Source organism: Chrysemys picta, chromosome 21 (assembly GCF_011386835.1).
Source record: "Chrysemys picta bellii isolate R12L10 chromosome 21, ASM1138683v2, whole genome shotgun sequence".
Taxonomy (NCBI): domain Eukaryota; kingdom Metazoa; phylum Chordata; order Testudines; family Emydidae; genus Chrysemys; species Chrysemys picta.
The window spans coordinates 7,600,644-7,623,386 of NC_088811.1; the positions used below are offsets into that span (position 1 = coordinate 7,600,644).

The 22,743-nt window shown below is 47.6% G+C and overlaps 1 protein-coding gene across 5 annotated transcripts in view; it reads left to right on the forward strand.

Moving 5' to 3' along the window:
* DVL1 (dishevelled segment polarity protein 1) overlaps positions 1–22,743 on the forward strand; it is a 180,806-nt gene that overhangs the window by 68,877 nt on the left and 89,186 nt on the right. For all 5 annotated transcript variants that reach the window (XM_065574790.1, XM_008167283.4, XM_008167284.4 and 2 more), the window contains exon 2: positions 7,604–7,673. In XM_065574790.1, coding sequence (XP_065430862.1) covers positions 7,604–7,673 — 70 coding nt within the window. The remainder of the gene's footprint in view (positions 1–7,603; positions 7,674–22,743) is intronic.

Genomic DNA, 22,743 nt, shown 5'->3' on the forward strand with positions numbered 1-22,743 from the left:
TTCGAAGGCCAGAAGAGACCATTGTGATCACTCATCTGACCACCTGTGTCGCACTGGCCAGAGAACTTCCCCAAAATAATTCCTAGAGCAGCGCTTTTAGAAGAACATCCCATCTTGATTTTTTTATAATGGTCAGCGATTGAAGAATCTACCATGACCCTGGGTAAACTATTCCAATGGTTAATTACTGTCACCATTAAAAATTTACACTGTCTTTCCTATCGGAATTTGTCTAGCTTCAACTTCCAGCTATTGGATGCAAAAAGAAAGTTGTAATATTATTACTAAGATCTTTCTAACAGATATTACAGAGAGAAAATATTCCCTCCCTCCCCCTTTGTTGATTTTGTTCATCTGACAGCACAGTATAGTCCATCTCCCCATGGTTCATATGGGTCTTCAACACAGCAACAGGGGAGAGAAAAACATAAATAATGGAAAATGTGGTCTTATAACCACAGTGTATTGAAATTTACTAGGCTTCAAGGTGACCAAAAAAAAAATTACAAATGCAAAACAAGATTTAAATCAATTATTTAAATTGCGGTTTCCTGCTAACTAATTCTGCCCCCGGTTTCATCTCTTCGATCCTATTGACGACAGTGACACTGCAGAGTTGTTGTAATGGAGGGAAGAACTGGGCCTGCAGAATCTTTATTACTAGTGACACATGAACCAGAAAGCACCCAGCCTGGCTCCGATTCAGGACTGAATGAGAGTATAAGGCTGGTAACTATGAAATAATCTCTTGTCTTGGAATTTCAGCAAATCTGAAGTGAAATCATTGCGCCAAATTAACACAGAAGTTCTGTGATGCATTTTTATTGCATTTTCGGACTGAAAACTCTGAGCATTCACCAAAGCATTTAAGCCCTTTCAAAACTTAAGCACTCACGGTACAAGATCTTAGTATCTTAAAAACAGAGTGGATTGATTTAAATCACCAATTTTAATCACAATTTAAATCAGTAAGCAGGAAACCTTGGTTTAAATAATTGATTTTAATCTTGTTTTGCATTTGTAATTTTTAGTTTATTTGACTATAGAAACGTTGATTCTCATTGGTTGGTAATTATTAAAACAAGTTGATTTGCAACTAAATAGAGCCTTCTACACTAAATTTGGTACTTTTTGCTAACTAGGAGGATATATTATATCTCCACACATTTATTTAAGGAATTCTATATTTTAACTTACATTTATCAGATTCTTAATGTTTACTTTTTTTATTATGGTAGAAAATGATGAATGACTCATTTCTTATTGACTAGATTTGGTTTTTTTACTCCAGATGAGTGTCAAACTGCATTTGGCTAGGAATTATAATTCAATTAAAAATGCACAAGAACAGAATTTTAATTTTTTTTTAAATAAAACTCCCTTGAATGTGCTGGATAAATAGGGGAATAAAGTAAGCTTGACAAAACATGTTTTGTATTTCAAACGAACTTATTAAACAAAGGAAGTATGATCAGTAGTTAGTGAATTGAACTAATTGTTTCTGGACACCATGTCTTTCAAGATTTTAGAATTAGTAGATCTCATCCTCACACCTAGTTTTTATTCGTAGCTTGCTTGAGGAAAACAAGCTTTCCTGCCTTTTCAGCTCCCAATCAGTTTCTGAACTGGGACTGAATAGTCAGTGAACTGAATTAGATGAATACACTGACAAGAAAATATTCTTTTTGCATCTACAAAAGAGGCTACTGTTGCCAAAAGCTGGTGTAGCACTTCAACAAACTCTGGTTCCAGGTGCTTAGCCAGCGACTTCCACCTGTGCAGTGGTCTGATTTTCTTTAAAACTTTGGCAGCAAACGTACTGCTTGGATGTTACTTTTGAAATTTAATTTAAAATATTTTTATAGGTTATAGTAAATTTGGGCCTTGATACAGGTTGTTGTAATTTCAAATTTAATTTTAAATAGGCTTATTTTTTTTAAAAAAAGTATTCAATTTAAATAAAAATCTGGAAAAAAAAATCATCAATTTTTATCCACCCTGCTTAACTCCCTCCTCCCCCCAAACAGTTCGTTCTTCTTTAAAACTTCTCTTCCGCTGGCCTTTTCAGGAACCCCTAGAACTACCTGCTTTGCCTTGACGTTTGAGAGTGGTTTTTGATTGCAGTTTTGAGACCGAGATTGGGGAGTGGTGGGAAAGATGATGGGATTTCAGAGCTCACGCTTCCTTAATCTTAATCTTCTCTTGTTTAAGTGAGAACTCTCTCTAGCCTAAAGCAACAGTCATAAAAACCTAGTTGAATGTGCCCTGTTGAAAGATGACATCTGTAACGGTTTAGTAGAGCTAGAAGCTGGCTCACTGGGGATTTGTTGTGAACACACAGCTTCAAGGCAATTGCTAATTACTCCCAGTAGTCTGGAACCACTAGTTGATTTAGATACTGCTGTATTCATCTGGATGACTCCAGAGGTATTGACTGTAGTGTAGTCAACCGTCTCTTCCATCACGGTGGAGTCCACGCCAGGATTTAGGGAGGCCGTGTGCAGTGCTATTCAGCAGTACAAGCTATTTTATTTAGCGTGGGAGCCAGGGAGAACCACAGGGTCAATCTGTGTGCAGCAGTCTCAATATAGACCTTGTTGCGTGTGAACCCAGACCAATCTCTTCTCTGCCAAGGGGGAGAGTGCATTGATTACAGGCACTATGGTATTCCTGTGCCTGCCCCAAAGGGCTTAACTTAGACAAAGGCAATGTTGTTACCCGTTTCCAGACTGTGAGAGCCAGGGAGCATGACTTGCATGCGGCCTCACAGTCTGTGGCAGAGTTGGGAGTTGACCCCAGATCTCTTGACCCCCCCTTCACCACAAGGCCATCCTTCCTCGGTGAGGATTGGGCACATGCTTCTTGAGTTAACTTGGGCAGTCTGTTGGCTCTGGGCAGAAGGCATGAAGAATGTGATGCTTTGACCCCAAACCTCATTTCTGGCTGAGTTTTGCTTTGAATCGGAGGGCTTGTTTGAACTCAGAATTCAAGGCGTGAGAAGCCTCGGATGAAAAATGTAAGGGGTAAAAATGTGGAACGAAGCCCTTTGAAAGGAAACCCTGGAACTGAGCCCAGTTTGGGGGTGCATGTCTGTTTTCTTCCTAATAGTGTCACTTGAATGTCTGGTTTGTATTTACTTATTTATAAATAAATAAAGCCAGTGGGTTGCCCCGAAGAGTGTGAGCAATCTTCTCCCGCTGCCCTGTGCTGCTGGGCATTTAAACATTAGAACAAACAAACACCTTAAAAGTTAAACTCTCCAATTGGTAAAAACTGGAGGTTACACAGAGTTGAGTGAATAATTGAGGACCATTTTAAGAGCAGGTTTAAAAATCTTTGACCCTGATTCTGCTCTGTGACGCTGGAGCAAACCGGGAAGACTGTGACCTTTCCTGTGCTACCCTCAGGGGAGGAGAGTTCAGAATCAGGATTCTGATGTCAGGAAGCTTTTTGGCATGGCTGTTGATTTTCATTTCCAGTGTGACACTGTTTGGAACGGTTGCTGCCCTTTTAATTGGGAATGCGTTTGATGGCAATCCTGTGTCCTCCGTCTGCGCACACTGCTCATGCTGTATCAATGGGAGCTGCATAGGTGGATGGAGGCTGTTACACGGGGGTCTGTGTGTGTGGTCAGTACTCGAATTGGGAGACCTCTTAAGGAGAACTCGGGAGTGAGTAGTAATGATATTGACCCCGGCGGGTGATTTTTCTCTTGAGTCAGCATGTGAACTGCATGGGGTTAGAGGTTAGTCTGTTCTGCTGTCTTCAGAGATTCCACAGGCAATTTTTGTAGGAGCAGAGGCCTCAACTCAGGTGTAGCGTCCAAATTCTAACTTGGGCAATTACATTGTGTCTCCCTGAGGCCTGATCCAAAGGGTATCTTTCCATTCACTGAAAGGGTTTGGATTGGGCCCTAAATCACCCTGCCTGTTGCCCCCTAGCTGTTTTGATTGAGATACAGAATTCTTTTCACTTTCTTCCCCAAAGTACCATGAAGTGTTCCTGCCTGCTGTTAAACAGCTGCTGTGCCGCGTGCCAGAGGTGGCTGGAATCGTTCCTGTTTGTAAAGGATGTTGGGATGACAGTTGCTATACTGTCACCTCGGGCTTTTAAATGCTGATGATCTTGCAGAGTGGTGCTAGTCCGTGTGACTAGATCTCATAGGGCCAAATGCATAGCTAATACACCTCCGTGAACTGCAAAGAGATTGTGGTGGGGTGAATTTGGCCTGCTGTTGGTCTAATGAATTAGAACTGTTCTAGATGGGCCCGAATCAAATCCAGGGCCATGTTCTGTGCTCTGAACCTTGGGGTGTTGGAAATTCCAACCCTGCCTTGGATTTGAAGTTTGCAGCTTGAACCCCTCTCTGATTATGGCTTTGGGTTCTTCCCTGTTGGGTGTGTATCTGGGGAGCGGGGCGGGGGTGGGGGAATAGGCGTGCATCTGATTTTTGGGGCATTTTTTTTTTCATGGCCAATTTCCATATGTTATGACCCGCCGTCACATGACTCCTGATCATTGTGATGCCGATGCATGATTGCAACGTGTCCAAACTGTGCAAAGATGAGCAGGGTGCAGGAGCCTCGTCCGAGTAGCTGAGCTGTGTACTGCAAGGGTGCATGTGGGGGGATGGAGGAGGAACAGGAGCCCTACCGCATCCTCTCTGTGAGGTGAATCCCTGTAGCAATGGATCCTGTGGGCCTTGCTCCAGTTCCCTTAGCCCTGGCACAACCCCTCTCCCCACTGGTACGTTGAAACCACACGGGATCCTCTGTCCTGGTATAACATTGTCCCGTCTCCTTCTGTTCATTCAAATCCCTTCTTCATACACAAAACTCCTTTCCTTGGTAGCCGACCACGGAGCAGAAATGGAGCAGGCAGCGAGCCAGAGAGGGTGGGGGGACTGTTACTGGGGCAGAGCAAAGGTGGCTGCAGGTGGAGATGAGGGCCAGCCGAGGCAGGACAAAACTGGGATAAAGGCGCAAGAAAGTGGGGAGATCCTGACTGACATCAGGAGTGGAAATGGAGCTGGGCAGCCGGAGCTTAGACAGCTGAAGGAGAGAGGAGGGAGAGATTGCAGTGGTCAAGGCGTGTGGTCCCACACGGAAGAGGCATTTGTTCAAGCAGGCATGAGCTTAGGAGCTGTTCTGAGCCTGCCTTCCCACTAGCAAAGCGCGCCTTCTGTAGAGCGGATCACTGGGTGGGAGGATGGATGTCGGAGGCTCTGGGAAGACAGAGGAGTCAAGTCCCCTTTTTGGTTAACAGATGTCCAAGGGTTGCTGCTGTTTTATTACGCAACTATAAAGCAGCAATCAAACAACATGGAAATAAACGTTCTGTGAAAGCGAGCTGGGTTGCTCCTTTTAGAGGAAGCTTTTGGGGGAGGAGGGTTTTTTAGTTCAGAGGGTAGGGTGTCTTTAAGAAAGCAAACTAGAGGCTGCCCCACGGAAAACAAAATTGACACGCTTCATCTCTTGCTAGCAAACATACGCGCCTCCTTCCTACGTAGCTGGCATGGCATACGGCGGTGCCGCTCCTCCTTTGGGAGTTGAGACGCTTGAATTGGACCTCCAAAAATAAATGAAATATTGACCCCTTCAGATCTGGGATCTTACCTTTGTTCTGGTGCCAGCCCGTGCTGTTAGCAGAATGAGGAGCTGAAGGGTAAGATCTCTCCCACTGCACAGCCTCTGTGGTTCCGGCGGCTGCCCGCAGCAGCCTGCGAGAAGGGGCAATGCTCCGTTCTGCTCCCTGGCATTTCTGGAGATGCATGCAGCTGATTAACAATAACGCCTCATTTGTCTCCTTCCGAAGATCACACAGCTTTGGCATCACACTTCTGCAAGGGAAAAGAACTCCAAGCTACAGCTGCACCGTGGCGCTCCTCCATATCCCCCTGGGGCAGGCCGCAGCTTTGTGAACACTTCGGAAAGGGGAGTGGGGCGGGGGGGGGAACCAGAGAACTTTATTAGCGGCAAGAGAAAAATGATGATCCAAGAGTGGAGAGCAGGGTGCTTGAATTAAGGGGAAGGGATGGCCTTGGGGCAAAGGGGCTGGACTGTGGTGCTGCAGAGGATCTGAGTTCAAAGCCCAGCTCTGCTTCAGACTTACCTGTGTGACCTCAGGGGAGTCCTTTAAGATTAGTCTATTATCCCCATTTCACAGACTGGGATTTAAGAACTTTCTCTGGCTTGTCCATCCAGATTGTGAGGCGTTCAGTGTGAACGGTCTGTGTGCGAGCAGCACCTAGCACAATAGCGCCTAGAGGCTGTCCTGGAATGGCAAGGCAGGAGTGAGACGCCAGAGTTAAGAAAATGACTGCCGTTCCCTCTGGCAGATGGACAGTCACTGCTGATCACGCTCCACCTGCTGTTTTCAGATGATGTGAAGAACTGGGTTGTAAAACAAGAGAGAAATGTGACCCAACACATGGTGCATTGCTTTCCTTTATCATTAGCTGTAACAGCTGTACCCCTCACACCCTTCCTCCACCTGCTTCCTTTCTGTTCTTTCCCTCTGCACTCTTTCTCCTACCCTCTAGAGGGGGCTTGACCCGTACAGTGCTGGAGACTTACTGATGTTAAAATCATTAGGATCCCACCACCTCTGGGCCTGATTCTGCCGCTTCTGCCTGCACCGAGTTCCCATCTGAAGTCCTTCCAGAGACCTGGGGTCTGTTGATCTTGGCTGTGTCTTTCTCATACACATTCAGTTTTTTGTATATAACTTGGACAGATCAAGAAAAGTGAAAAAAACGAATTGTCAGTGTTCATAACTGTCTGTCTTCAATTGTAGGAACAGCTGCAGGGTGCAGCAAGGGGGTAGTACAGGCAACGTACAGAGATTTGATACTGGAGTAGCTTTTACTTCCAGGTTGTAGTGGAAGTTGATACACTGTTATCTGGTTGGTGGCCTATGTGAAATGAATCTGGTGTTCTCTCTATGAGCTTGGTCCAAAGCACTTTGAAGTCGGTGAAAAGACTTCAGAGGGCTTTGAATCTACCTCTTTATACAGGATCCTGCTTGGTGCATCTGGTTCTCAAAAAAACAACTCAAACTAAAATGTGTGTCTAGCCCTTTGCAAACCTACTGAGATACGTTTATAACCGGTGGCAGTCGCATCTTGATGCTCATGTTGGCCTTTTTCCCAGATTCAACAATCACTAAGATGAAAAGTCCCCAGCTAAAATAACATTTACTGAGACTTCACTTCTGAACATCCTGGACTCCATAGCCAGAGGGGAGTTGACAGCTTGCCCACCAGACCCATTTACTGACCTGGCCAGCATTTTTTGTCCAGTAGATGAATAACCCTCTTCTGGATTAAATTTATGGCATGCAGAGTAATTGAACAGGAAATGCATCAGAACCAGCAGCATTCCCTCTATAGGAGTAGATACCTTAGGAGATGAACAGAACAAAAAGCATAGGAGTACAATTATGCCTTCTAAAGGACTGGAGCATTACTTACAGTTTATGGTCTCCGTGCTACGTTGGGATGATCAGAGCAAAGAACTGTCTTGATGTCCCGGATTAGAACCTGTTAAACGCTGCCCACCTGGATCTGATGTTGATACAAGCTCTTGATGGTTTTATTTTTCAGGGTGGTGAAGGAGGAGATCTCGGATGACAATGCAAAGCTACCGTGCTTCAATGGAAGAGTGGTGTCCTGGGTAGGTTGGTCTGTGTGTCTGTGTACGTGTGCTGCGCGGTGGCTTGGATCTAGATTTAGCTGGTATGTGAGTACAGCGGGGAATTACTGGCCTCATGCCTCCGAATAAACTCAGATTATGTGAGAGTGCAGGAGTTTCTCTCCCCCCCTCCAATACTCTCTAGTTTGTGGTACTGACTCAAACTCTGCCTTTTAAGAATTTGTGCCTTTGTAAGGGCGTGATCATGCATATTCACGTGTGAATAGCTTTACAAACATGAGTGATCCCACGGATACCAGTGGGACTACTTGCTTGAATATAGTTACCTACGTACATTATCTTTGTAGAATTGGGCCCAGACTAAGTAAGTAGAATTGAGTGGGTACGTTTCTTTATTTAGGCCACGATTTTCAAAAACGGGGCTGGAGTTGGGCATTTAGATTAATGGCCTGATTTTCAAAAGTGCAGGGTGCCTAGGAACTCAATTGACCCCAATAGCATTCTCCACTGTCAAAATCAGGCTGTTTATGATGCATCTGAATACCTATCATTGAAAATACCGTATCACCCTTAAATTATAAACTATTTGCATATGGTTCTTATTTCCAGAAGCATCCAGATTGTCAGTGGAAAGACTTAATTCAATTTATGAGGATCTCTCTTTTGCTTGAGACTGCAAACTGCACAAATGCATACTGATTGTTTTTTATTGTACCTTTGCTCAAAGCCCTGTGATCTGCAAATCTGTTTCCCTACACCCCCAATTTATTTTGGAATATTTCGAGGTCCACAAGTGTGTGTGGAGGAGAAAAGAAATTAAACTTATTTTTGCTGCACGAGAACTTCAAAAATGGTCAAGGAATTTTGTAACACTTTATGTCCCATCCTCCAAAGAAAGCATCAGAGTGAATTTGCATGTAGAGCTCTGGAGTAAATGTTGTATAATTCATAGGAGAGGGATAAATATGAAATGTGGTGGCATAACAAAAGAATGGGTGCATCCTTTTGTCCATGGTACGTGACTAACAATAGGCAGAGTTCTGCTGAGTAAGTCAGTCTGTCTGATTTTTGGAGGGGTCAGTTTTAAGCCTGCTTTGATATCCATTGATCTGGAAGATCATTTTTCATTCAAATATATTATTTTTTATTTGTTTTATGGTTGTGCCTGGTGGTATCAGACAAGATTTGGGCCCCATCGTCCTAAGCACAATGCATACACCTACATACACAGAGTAAGAGATGGTCCCTGCCCGAAAGAGCTTAGAGTCTTAATAGACAAGACAGGCAGAGGGTAGGAAGGGAGAGCGTCAGAGGGTGAAGTGGCTTTCCCAGAGATATAGAGCAGATCAGTGGCAGAACTGGAAATAGACCCCAGATCTCCTGAGTCCCAATCCAGTGCCCTATCACTCAGTCCACACACCTCGCATTCTTTCTCCTTTTCTGTGTTTCTCTTAATCAATGTGCTACAAAGGCCCGCTGGGGATTAGCTTGGCCGTGTAGATGCCAGAACTGTGTTGTGTTGAGTTAGGCCATTTGATGAGGATGTTGCTGCAATTGGCTACAGGTTTATAAGTCTCCGGGGTGGGTGATGCATGGAGGAACGTGCCGTTAGCCGCCTGAGAGGGGCTCTTTTGAGCCTTCAGCTTTGTGGGATTTTTCTTTTTACGGCAAAAAGGATCTAGCAAACCAATGTCCGTTGACTATCCTCTGAGACTATTCAGTCTGAGAGAAACATCCGATACCCTCCTATTGGTACCCAGGAGAAGATGAGACTACTAATGATTGCGTAAGAGTCTGCCTGCAATTTTAATACCTGATTGCATAATGAGGAGCACAGTTTTCAAATGTAGGCCCCTTGCTGGGATGTCCAAAGCCTGCATTTGGATACTGAACTCTGGAAGTAGGGATACCAATCACCCCTGTACACGGGGCTGGCACAAGGTCTGTGCATGACTCAAGCCTCCAAAATAGGGCTTAAGTTGGACTTGAGTGATGTCCATTTGCCCCTATGCACCGTTCTGAGCACCTAAATGCAGGGCATGAACATCATGGTAGGGCCTTGGCTTTGACAGGTGTGTCTGATTGGAATCACCAAGCGTAGCATTCACCACTGAGAGCAAGATCAGTGAAATTTGTTACTACTGTCTGGGGGGGCTAGTAGTCAAGGGGGCTGGTAGGTAGCCAGTGTCTGCAGGATGGCCCACAGCCAATAAGTAGTAAAAATAAATAAATAATAATTATTCTAGGGTTATTTAGTGGGGAAAATCCAAGCAGATAGGTTCATCTGGACCCTGCCATAACTGTAGGGGTGCATATGCTGTCTGCCGTGTGCAGTTAGCTCTGTGGGGATTGACTTTGTAACCCTCTAGTGTATGGGACAAGATCCTCAGCTGAGCTCCATTGCTTTCAACCGAGCCATGCTGACTTTTATGCCAACTGAGGATCCGGCCCATAGATATACTTCTCCTGCCCTACAGAGAGCATGGGGGGGCCTAAAACTATTTCAGTACCTCCATCGTCTCACCAGAAACGCTGCTGAGGAAACCTGTCTCGGCATTATACCAAACCTCGCTGGGCTGCTGGGAAAGTGGCTGAGCCCGTCTGCTGGAAGACGTGACTCCACGCGCTTTGGCTGTCAAAGGAAACCTGGGTGACATGTTGTAGCCTGCAGTAGGATGCACATGTGCTGTACGCCGTAGAAGGAAAGTGCAATGTGTTTTTAAACGTCAGTCCGTTTGGGGTGGGAGGTTGTTTATGACATACTTGTGCGTCTGAGTCAACAGATACAGAACTTCATGCGTGGCTGTGAGAAACACGTTCATATTGGGCCTGAGACTTCTCTGACTGCAGCTGATTTTTACTGTTCTCTTTAGCGAGAGCAGGATTGGGGCTGTAGACGAATTGGTCTCAGCTGTACTCTACAGTATTATCTTTCTCGCTTGCTTTAAAAGGGACACGCATTTTAAACAGTATCGTCACAACAATTCTCTAGCCCCACTTCGGCAAAGCACAGGCTTAGGGTTAAGTCCACCTGTGTTCAGCAAAGCACTTAAACCTGTGTTTTAGCATTAAGCGTCTGCTCAAATGCTTTGCTGAATCGGGATCTTGAACGTTAAAATGGCTATAGCCCAAAGTGGGAATGTTCCCCAGGTTTTCAATAGTCCTATAAAAGAAAAATACAACCCAGCACTTTGTCACCGAGAAATGTTTATTTAAAAAGCTATTTATATAGGTCCTACGCAGCTTGCTTTGTGTTCCATTCTTGTGGCCCTGCAGCAGTAGATGACTAATAGACACTGGGCTCTTTCAAAGCTGACTAAAGGATTTAGGTAGCTAAAGCCCTTAGATGGCTTTGAAAAGCTCAACTACTATTCCCAGAAGTGTGCTGGTACAAATCCTTGATACTACCAAGGAATCAAGGGAGTAGTCAAGCAAGAAGGGACCATTTAAATATCTGCCTTCAGAACCAAGGGAGAAATCTCTGTGTTTGCTACATGGACAAAGTAACTAGGGTTGTCAACTTTCTAATTGCACAAAACGGAACACTCAAGCCCCTCCTCCCCCCACTTCCCCAAGGCCCTGCCCCCTGCTCACTACATTCCCCCTCCCTCTGTGGCTTGCCCTCCCCCACCCTCACTCACTTTCATGGGGCTGGGGTGTGGGAGGGGGTGAGGGCTCTAACTGAGGGTTCAGGCTCTGGGGTGGGGCCAGAATTGAGGGGTTCAGGGTGCAGGAGGGGGCTCGGCAGGTGATTGGGGTATGGGAGGGGGTGGGGGCTCCAGCTGGGGGTGTGGGCTCTGGGGTGGGGCTGGGGTTGAGGCATTTGGGGTGCAGGAGGGGGCTCCAGGCTGGGGGGTGGGGCAGAGGTTTTCAGGGGATGGGAGGGGGCCCTGGCCTGGGGCAGGGGGTTGGGATACGGGAGGGGGTGGGGGCTCCAGCTGGGGGTGCGGGCTCTGGGGTGGGGCCAGGGATGAGGGGTTTGGGGCAGAGGGGTTCAGGATGTGGGAGGGGGTTCTGGGGGTTCAGGCTCTGGGATGGGGGGTTTGGGGTGCAGGAGGGGGCTCTGGGTTTCAGGGGGGTTGGAGCATGGGCTTACCTCTGGCGGCTCCCAGTCAGCGACGCAGCGGGGTGGCTAAGGCAGCTTCCTGGCCGTCCTGACTCCACCCGGCACCCTGGAGGCAGCCAGCAGGTCCAGCTCCTAGGCGGAGGCGCGGCAGGCAGCTCTGTGTGCTGCTCTCGCCTGCAGGCACCACCCCTGCAACTCCCATTGTCTGGGAACCGGTGCGAGTGAGAAGCCGGTGCTCGGGGTAGAGGCAGTGTGCAGAGCCCCGTGGCTCTCTTCCCCCCCCCCCCCCCCCCAACCTAGGAGCTGGATGTGCTGGCCGCTTTTGGGGTGCAGCGCGGTGCCAGGACAGGTAGGGACTAGCCTGCCTTAGCTCCACAGCACCACCAACTGGACTTTTAACAGCCTGGTCGGCGGTGCTGACTGGAGCCACCAGGGTCCCTTTTCGACTGAGCGTTCCGGTCGAAAACCGGACACACGGTCACCCTAAACTGTTCCCGTTTCAAGCGTGTTTTTTGCACTGGAGAATAAAACCAACATTGAATAAATACCGACGATCCAGTCAGACCTCCCAAGGCCAGCAGAGTCAGGGTAGAGACAGACTGGAGACATCTCAGTACCACAGGAGCTCTGTTCCAGGACCGGATCCATCACTGTGGTATCTGAGTGGCTGATGGCGGTGCTCTTCTCTCGGAGTGGGTCCTGAACTCTTTTGTGTTCATCGACACTGCCAGGCTGGAGGTCCCTTCTTTGTCTGAGCTGTTAAAACTGAGTAACCTGAACACTGGAGGTAGTTAAAGGCCCCGTAAACTTCTTCCCCATAGTAAGAGGCTTCAACCACTGTGCCATGTTTACATGCCAGTTGTTTGGATTACGTGCTGCTCACCCCCCCCCCCCCTTTGCCCCTGTAGTTTTAGCTGTGCTGCGTTCTCCTCAGTCTTGCTGGGGGACCAGGCCCTGCTGCAAGTTTCTTGACAACAGGGGTGTTTGTGCAGTGTATTAACAAAGGGAGCAACGCGCTCGGGTGAAAGGGGCCCCAGAAATGCCCAGGATGATGGCGACTACTATGGCATGCGAGGGATGGAAGTGACTAGCGACTTGCCGAACGGGAGAAGAACAAGCCAAACCCTACGAGCTCCTTCTCCGTTCTCTGTGCCCTGCTCATGAGGAGTGACCCGAAGGCCATACCTGCCGCTCGGCGCCATTCCCCCAATTTAAGCTGCTGAACTGAAAAGCATTTATGCAAACAGGCTGATGTTCAAGCAGCCTTCCGCACCGCTGGGCCGGGCCCTTATCCTTTCCAACACATTCGCTATCTCCATGGGGTTTATTTTTATCTAACCTAAATTCCCTTGCTGTTTCGGAAGCAGTTATGTGTGTGATTTAGTGTACGACGGGTGGGAGATCCCTAGTTTTGCTCTGGCAGTGGGACGAGTTTCTGATTCAGTCTAAGCCAGCCAGTTTGGTGATTGCACTGTGCTAGCCCTCCTGTGCAGAACTGAGATTATTGCAAAGGTAGTTATATTTTGGGCTGTCGGAAAATCCATTTCTCCATACTAAGGATTAAAGGGACTTTGATTGTTCCCCTGCTGCTGTTTGTTGCTGTTACAAAAACCCATTTACTTGGGCGGTGGATAAGGGGGTGAGACTTGGACTCAGGAGACTCGAGTTCCATTCCCAGCTCTGTCAATGACCTGCTTTGTGACAATGGGCAAGTCACTTCCTGGCTGTGTGCCTCTGTCTTCCCATCTGTAAAATGGGGATCACGATATTTGGTTTATTTTGCAAAGTGCATTGAGATCTACACATGAACAGTGAGAGATGAGTGATGTTACATATGTAAAAATATGTTTTTTTAAAAAATCCCAGTGGAATCCCAAAGTCTCTGAAATGCATCTTTTTAAGAGCCTCAGTTTTTTTATTAATTTTGATTTAGTTTAAGTACAGGGTGCTGGCCACTTTCCAGACCTGCAAGAATGGATAATCCCAGGGGTTTCTGCTTTATTCCAGTTTTTCCCACCCATGCTGCTATTTATATTATGGTTGCTCCTCGAGCCCTTGGCCAAGATCAGGGCCCCCCGGTGCTAGGCGCTGTACGGATACATAGTAAGAGACTTTTCTGCTCCCAAAGCTTGCAGTCTAAATAGGTACAAGACAAAGGAAGCCAATCCCTAGTTTCCAAGTAGGAAACTGAGGCACGAGAGGGGTGTGACACCAGGCACCTCTGTGATTTGAACCCAGCTCTCCTGTATCCCAACCCAACTCTTAATCATAAGGTCATCTTTCCCCTTTCTTAAACGGGAGCCTCGCAACCAGAAGGACTGCTTGAAGGACGAGTGAATTTTTTGAGCGTAATGTTTGATATATTTTTATTTTTTTTGAGCCGTCTAATGGGATCATTAGTAGCAGCACGGGAACGTGAAGGAGAAACGCTGTGGCCCATTGAAATGAAACTGTCTAAAGAGAGACTAAAAAAACCTACCAGAACCCAAGTCTCCAACGATTCAGACGTCAAGGTGTACTTGAAAAGAGAGAAACAAACCTCAAAAGCTTTACGTTTTAATTGGGCTCATCAAAAATGTCAGCGCTGGCCGTGTGTTCTCTTTTTCTGCTGACAGAGGTAGCGTGTTCATTAACTTTGTTACAACGGTGGCATTCAGAGGTGGCTGTTAAATACGGAGGGCCCAATCCTGGGAGGTGCTGAGTGTTCTCCACTCAGAGTGAAGTCAATGGGAAAATTCCCATTGATTTCAGTGGTGCAGAATCAGGCCCAATGCCTCCTATAAGCCCAGTGAGCCTTGTCCCATGCCGTTGACTTCTGTGGGAGCAGGGAGTGTGTGTGTGTGATGGGAGAGGAAAGGGATCAACACCTGGTGGGCATAAAATTCATGAGTCACAACAGGGTGGGGACTGGGAAATCCTTCGTCATACCTGACAGGAGGAAGTCTGGAGTGGCCCCGTAACTGCACTCGGTTTCCCTTTATTGACAAGGTGAGGAATATTAGTGTTACCCTGGTTGTACTGTTTCATGTAGCCATCCATTCAGAGAAGTGCAGGCCTCCGGATCTGTGAATTATACGGGTCTCCGCTTTCCCGACACAGATGGTTTGCAATGGCTGCAGTTCTCAGCCCTAGAGCAAAAATGCAGTAGGACCTTTTGAGCAGTACAAAATGTGGTGTCTCCTTAAAGGGAGAAGCTGAAGTATTCTCCCCAGATGGTGGTGTAACAGATGTAGTAGCCCTGCTTTTTACAGCAAGGTTCCAATCCTTCAGAGCTCCATGCGGAGAAAACATGCGATGCAAGGAACTTACTGCAGGATCAGGGCCTTCGCCCTTTGTTCTGTGCTTGTACATGGGGGTATTCCATGGAAAATTACATGAAAGGAGCTTTAAGGCTGCACATTCCAGTAGGAAATGCTGAATTTAACTTTGCCCCCTGCTTTGTGCAAGCATGTTATGAAACAGTTTCTAATTACTTGATGGCATAGTATTTCTCAACATGAGGATTAATTAGTATTAATTAGCTCGTGTGTTTATACAACTCTTTGGATATGTAAACGGCTGAAAGGTCTCCTGGAAGGTCATGTAGAAAGATGGGTTTTTAAGGAAGAAGTCACAAAACCAACCCTTAAGAATCAAACTCCTTGGAAAAGGAACCTCTTGTGAAGAGCAGCGTTTGCAGCTCAGAGAAATGTTGTCTCTTCATTTCTGAGACAGTTTCCTGCATTGATGTCAAACTTCTTAAGTGACTGAAACTCCCTGGGAAGATCCTTATTTTCGTCTGGGCCTGTAAGGATCTAACCAGCCTTACCGGATCTGGGCTGTGCATGACGCCTCTGAACTCACACGCCAAACCTTTTAGGGGGATGCTCATCCCTAAGGGCTAGTCTATACTTGAACATTTTCCAAAACACTGACTCCCGAATATTTATCCCAGAATCCAGTGGATTACATTAAATTGGGAAAAAGCACTCTGATTCTGCCATAAGAATGTCCACGTGTGGATTTATAACTACTTCAGAATAGCTATTTTGGTCAATTTCTAACTGTAGACAAGCCCTGACTGTTCCAAACTTTTCTTCCATTCCATGTGCTGATAAAGTAAAGCCCTGCTGAAGAGCTGTAGATTATGCTGTTTCTGATCGTCTTGCAGTTGGCTAGCTTGGATTAGTCTTTGTAAATTGTTTTATTGTTACGTTGCTTGTCATCATCCCCTTACCAAGGCCTGCTAATAAGTGCTAAATGTTACTATGATGAGATATTCACCACCATTCTGCCACTCTTGGCGTGATACTTGTAATGCCGTGATCTGGGCTAATGCTTATGAAATCAGGGAAGAGGTAATTTCTCATCTGGAGATTTGTGTCCACGGCTTAGCTCCTCCGAGCCAGACAATGCTCCTTTCTTGGTCGCTTGTTTCACTTTTCCAGGAAGAACATTGGCTTTGTTTGTCTGTTCTTCCCTAGATGAAATGAGATTCATCAGGTGATGGAGCAGAAGTCTTCCCTGGGCTGGCGCTCAGGACAAGGCTCTTAATGCCGAGGGTCAATTTGGTTGCGGAGTCACAGAAACCACATCTGCAAGGTTAGAGATCACATTAGTATTGCAAAGATCAAAAAGCACAAGCAAATGGATGCCCTACATCAGCTGTTCCAAACCAGTGGTATTGCCAAGCCTTTTGCAACAAGTACACTAGTCTCCCATTCTCCATGTTATTAGCGTTGAGTCTGTTCTTGGCCCCTTGTACACACCACTGTCTAGCTGCCATTAGGGTGACCAGATGTCCCGATTTTATAGGGACAGTTCTGATTTTTGGGTCCTTTTCTTATATAGGCTCCTATTACCCCCTACCCCCTTGTAAACGTCCGGTGCGGGGGTCGGGCCCTCTCAGGGGCCGTCGGGGGCCAGGCCGCCTCACTACACGGCCTGGATCGGTCTCAGGGTTCCGCCCCTCTGGCAGGGACTAGGCCAAAGGTACACGGCCTCTGCAATGAGCTCCTGCTCTCCGTCAGGGTCCGGCAGTAACTCAGGCCCGGGCTCCGGTCCTCACTGCCGGAGCTGGGGATTACAAAGTCAGTCAAGCCCCGCGCTAGCTCAGGGCGGGGCAATAAACAATAGTTCGGGCGCTCAGCTCCGTGGATCAGGAGCTGAGCCCTGACAAACTCAGGACGTCCCAGGCCCTTATTCAGGGGAGGGCAACCCCCAATAGTCCAGGGCGCTCAGAACCTTCCTTCAGGCTGAGCAGTAAAGTCAGGGGTTCAGGCCCGGCCCTCAATCAGGGCGGGGCAGCACACAATAGTCCAGGGGGCTCAGAACCTTCCTTCAGGCTGAGCAGTAAAGTCAGGAGTTAAGGCCCGGCCCTCAGTCAGGGCGGGGCAACAAACAATAGTCCAGGGGCTCAGGACCTTCCTTCAGGCTGAGCCCAGGCAGAGTTAGTAGGCCCAGGCCCTCAGTCAGGGCGGGGCAACAAACAATAGTCCAGGGGCTCAGGACCTTCCTGCAGGCTGAGCCCAGGCAGAGTTAGTAGGCCCTGGCCCTCAGTCAGGGCGGGGCAACAAATAATAGTTCAGGGGTTCGGGCTCAGGTCTGGGTATCAGGAGCTGAGCACGGACAAACTCGGGACGCCCCAGACCCTCAGTCAGGGTGGGGCAACAAGCACTCCTTCAGGGCAGCAAACAATAGCTCAGTTGCGGTGCCAGAGCGCTGGCTGGAGGGGGAGGCTGCCACCCGTTAAGTGGGGTGGCAGGGGGGACACAGGCCCACCCACTCCACTGTGTCCCAGCCCGGGGCCCTAAGAGCGGCAGTCAGTCTGCCGCTGTGTCGGTGGGGTCCTGACCGCAACACACTGACATTGGTTCGCTCTCTGTTGTAGCTAGACTGGGGTCAGCTACCCCCGGGCTGCTTTCCATTTCCCCCTCCATTGGTACCTGCTCCTCGCCGGGCTCGACAGCGGGGTCCCACACCATGGGTTCCTCAGCTTGCAGAGGGTCGTCTGGGTCGGGTCGCTCCTCCGGTCTCCGGTCAGGGGGGCGCTCGGGCCCCTCCTCGGGGTACCGTGCTCGGGGCAAGTGCGGCCAGTCTACGTCAGGGTACCTTGCTTGGGGAAGGCTTGGCCAATCCGCGTCGGGATACCTGGCTCTGGGGAGGTCCGGTCGGCCGGCGTCCGGGTATCTGGCTCTGGGGAGGCTCGGTCCGTCCGCGTCGGGGTACCTGGCTCTGGAAAGGCTCGGTCTAGCCGGAGCTCGCACCGGCACGTCTGGCCTCTCCGGCCGCTGGGGTCTAACTGAGGGCTGGGGCCTGGCTCTTATACTTCCTGTCCCGCCCCTTGACTTCCGGGGGGCGGGAACAGGTGGCGGTGGCTCCGCCCACTTGGGTGCCAATTCAGGCTCCTCTCCCTCAGGGGCCGTCGGGGCCCAGGCCGCCTCACTACACCCCTGTCCAGTGATTTTTCACACTTGCTGTCTGGTCACCCTAGCTGCCATTCAGCTGTGTATGTTGTAATTCATTGTCAAGCAAACAGTTTCCACGAGGGGTAAGTATGAGCAACTGAACAGAAGGCAATGGGCACTGGTTGGTGCAGGCAATGTAAACTATCATTTGCCTCAAAAGACTGAGAACCACCCAGCATCCATAAACTCATCTCTACGTTTCTGTGCGTGTCCCACTAGCTAAGATTCAGTTTGTAGCCCTCCTCTTACCCATTGTTTACGACACCCTTTTGCAGACAATGACGTTGACACGCGCTGCGGTTGACTGTGCTGGATTATCAGCTGAAACATCTGTGCCTGACCTGCATTACCAATTGCAAATTACTTTTTTCGCATTAACACCCATAAAATTGCAATGCTTATCGGCCTCTCCTTCCCGCTAATTATTGGAGGAGGTTTATGTTAATCTTACTGTAAATTAATTGTTCACAGTTTGGAACCTTTTAATATCCCAGTCACTTGAACTGAATTGATAATTGCATCCGTGCATTTCAGACCTAGCCTGGTTACAACCTTCTCTTTTGGAATAAGGATGTTTTTCAGCATGACCTACTCCAGTACCTGGCTTCCCACACAATGGATTTGAGCTGCCTTTGTTTCCTTTGCTGTTTAAATCACGCGGCTGCCTATAGCTAGGTTTGGAAGGATTAGATGTTTATTGGTAAATGTTGGTAAACGTCAATTTCATCGTGCACGCACGCGCTGATAATGTATTTTCATCCATGATGATCGAAATTTACAGACACGCAAAGTAAGAAAAACGCTGCTCGTAAACTTGTTAGCGTTTGATTTAAGGACATTTAGCTTATATATTTTGACGTGATGCTAACAATTTTGTGTTTTAATAGTTATAAAGCTTTACCCTTTTGAATCTGTCTGCTGTCATTAAATTGTCTGTCTGATTTCCCCCCTCCCCGCCAATTTCTCACAACGGAAAATTGAAATTGATAAAAATAAAAAAAATGCTTAAAGCCCATCACTTTGTGCAAATGTGAACATTTAAATCAATAAAAATAGAAAAAATGCTTAAAAATAAACATCTATTGAAATTATTCAAGAAATTACTTTAAAAAAAAAAAAAGGTACTCTGCCAAGCCTACCTACAGCAAACGCCTTGAATGTCTCACTGAGTCAGTTGTGATAACTGGGCTCTTCCACTGTAATTCGTTTGTGTGTGTGTGTATAGACATTCCACATCCTGGCAGAATGTTTAAAAACTGGAGCATTCGGCATACGTGATGTGGCTTAGTAGTCCCCTCCTATCTTTCTCCAGAGGCTGGTGCAGCAATTACCGACGCTTTGAAGTTAAAAGACGAGTGACATTTAGAAAGTTCTGAGTTTCGTCTTTTTTTAATAACATCTGAATCATTATATTTGTCATCGGCAGGAGCTTTGATCTTGGCGTCACATGCTGGACTGGTTTCCATAGGCGATAACTTTAAAAAGAGGCTTTGCAACCCTTCAGCTGTTGCTTGTTTCCCCTCACTTTGGAACCTCCTTCATTTATACCCGCGAGTGGCGAGTCACAATCGCCGCTTCTGATTGGCTAACAATTGTGTGGCCTCCTATTATGTTTGTCGTCCCACCTCCTCCATCCCTGCCTTGGCCTGCTTGTTTGTCTCATCCACTTGTTGCATCTTATTGTTTTTTTTTTAGACTGTAAGTGATTTGGGCCTGTCATTCTAGATTTCTAACGCACCTACTCAGTGGGGCCCAGCCTGGTTGGCCTTTAGGCGCTAGCACAGTATAAATGTTAATAATATTAAATTGCATGCCAGTCTTTCATCTGCACGAATGCACAGCAAGAGACAGGCCCTGCCCTGAAGAGCTTCCAGCTCAAATGAGCACAGCCGACAATGGGACCATTATCTCCATTTTATAATTGGGGCACAGGGGTGGAGGGCTGGAGTGATTTGCCCAGAGTCACAGACAGTCCGTGGCAGGGGTGGGAGTCGATCTCTGATCTCCTGAGTCCCAGGCTAGTGCCTTAAGTGTAAGCCCATCTTCCTGACCAAATGCATGGCCGCTGAACGAAGTGACGGATGAAGAGCAGAGGCCAGGAGTCCGGCTGGATTTTATCACAAGAGACCGTTCTGCTACAGGTCTCAATCTAGAGCCAACAAGCAAACTCTGAGTAGAAAGATTTCCCCCTCCCCTGGCAAGAACCACAAGGTACCAGGTGGGTGGGGGAATAGATTTCTCTGCAGAGCAGGGCTGAACTGAATTGGCAGAGTGGCATGAGAAAAAGTGCAGGTGTAGGCAAAATTGTAAGGCTAGATTCTGCTCTCACCAGTTTTGCATTGATGCTAGTCGCTCCTCCTGTCCTGCATGGACGTGAGAAGAGAATTGGGCATTTCGGAGGGGTCAGAAGATTCCATTCCCCAGAGGTCGGGAATGGACGTGGGGCAGACAGACCTACCTTCTCTCCAACAGTGACAGGAGCTGAGCTGTTGATGGGGGAGGGTGGGGGCTGATGAGCAGGTGAGTATAATCTGGGTACTCTGCCCCTCTGCCAATCCCCGCCATCTGGAGCTGTTGGGTGAAATACCTGTATATTTATTGTTACAAAAATGTATTTCACTGCAGCCCATTTGCAGGACTGGGAGCGACTCCGGGGGGGGGAACGTGATCTCTATATCCGTAGCAGCACAAGTTCAGGGACAACCTGCCAAACAGTTCAAGCCCCCGCCACCAAAGAACGGACTCTTGTCCTAGCAGTGATTCTATCCTGGCTAGAACCCAGGAGGCCAAGCTACGGGTATTTCAGGCATTTGTAACTGGTGCTTTATCCCGTCTGTGGCGCTTAGGCTACGGCAAGCCCCAGTCTCACGGGATCAGAGTGCACGTGAGTGAACGGGAGGCAGCAGGTGCGGACGGGTGTAGCCGTTCATTTGTCATGAATACATTAGCGGCTCATAGGGCCATGACAGTTGCATGGAAGATGGATTGGGGCCTGATCGAAAGCCCATTGAAATCAATGGGAGTCTTGCTGCTGACTTCAGTGGGCTTTGGATCAGGACCCTTGTGGGTGTGTTTATCTACTGGACTTATAGGAAGGAATTAGAAAATGGATCCTCTGATGTATACGCCACTCACGTGAACCTGTCCTCTGGGACTCTCTGTGGGAGCCCCTGGTGAGGAGCATGTGTCGGTGTATTTTGCATTTAGCATTCTAATCAGAGCCATGATGCGACTGCTCAGTTGTATTTGAGGGTAAAGTGTGACCACCTCCTTTGGTGAGCTACATCACAAATCAACGTTGTTTGTTTTGTAACATGACTTTAAATTACATCTGGCTCTCGCTTTGGTGAGGCTGCTTCTTAATCAGGTTAACATGCATGGTACACCCTTTGAAAATTAAAATAGACACAGGCAAACTCCCAAACCTCCATTCCTAACCTCCCATGGTTTGCAAACAACTTTGTTTCTCACTTGGTGTATCTGATCAGATGTTTGAAAGAGGTTATAAAGACATTTTGAAGCATGGAAGTTACATTGAGAAGAAGATGTGATGCTTTTTAATATATATATCCCAGTGTGCTATGAAATACAATTATTCAAATACTCTTCTGTCTGTTTCTAGACTCCCCACACCCCTCTATTCCTCCAGATCTTGCAGTATTCTACCAGGGATTTGTGTGACTCGTGGCCAAGATTTTCCAAAGTGGCCGGTGATTTTTGGGTGCCCAACTTGACACTTTAAAGGGACCCTCATTTTCAGAAAATCTTAGCACCGGCCCTCTGAAAATCACTGTAGGGTGCACCAAATCACTAGGCATTACTGAAATTCTTGACCCATATGTTCTAGGACTTATCTATATGAACAGTTAGACTGTGTCCACATTTGAGCTGGGACATGTGATTCCCAGCTCATGTAGATGTACTAGTTCCACTCGAGCCAGTATGCTAAAAAGAGCAGTGTTGCTGGGGTAGCCCCGGGAGTGGTTTGAGCTAGCTACCCGAGTATGTGCCCACTCCGACCCCCTTGGTACGTTCTCTGGGGGCTAGCCCTAGTTGCCGCGTGGCTATGCTAATATTTTTAGCATGCTTGCTCAAGCAGCGCTAGCCTGGGTGCATCTAAGTGAGCTGGGAATCCCACCTCAAGTGTAGACGGAGTCTGAGTGCACAGCAAGCTGGGGTGTAAAGCTACGGTGTACCGGCATGCTGCGCGCAAAGTGGCGTGTGGTCCCTGCTACCATGCATTAGCAGTTCCCTGCTGTGCATTGCTCTATTCCCATTTCAAAACCGAGCGACTCCAAGTGAGCTAGGGACTCGTAATGCACGTTAGCAGGATCCTGAGAGCTAGTTGGTTTGCTAGGGCACTGTAGATTTACATCCCAGGTTGCCAGGCACTGACTGGTCCTCTAGACCAGGCCTAAGTTTTAACTGAATGTAAACCAACCAACCAACCCCAATTCCCCTGAGCTGCTCTGTTGCAAGAAATGGCTCCCTTGATCCCTAGTCCCCGTAAACCCTTCAACACGAGTCGTGGGTACTTCCCCTTGATGCCAATGGGACTGCTTACACAGGCAAAGTTATC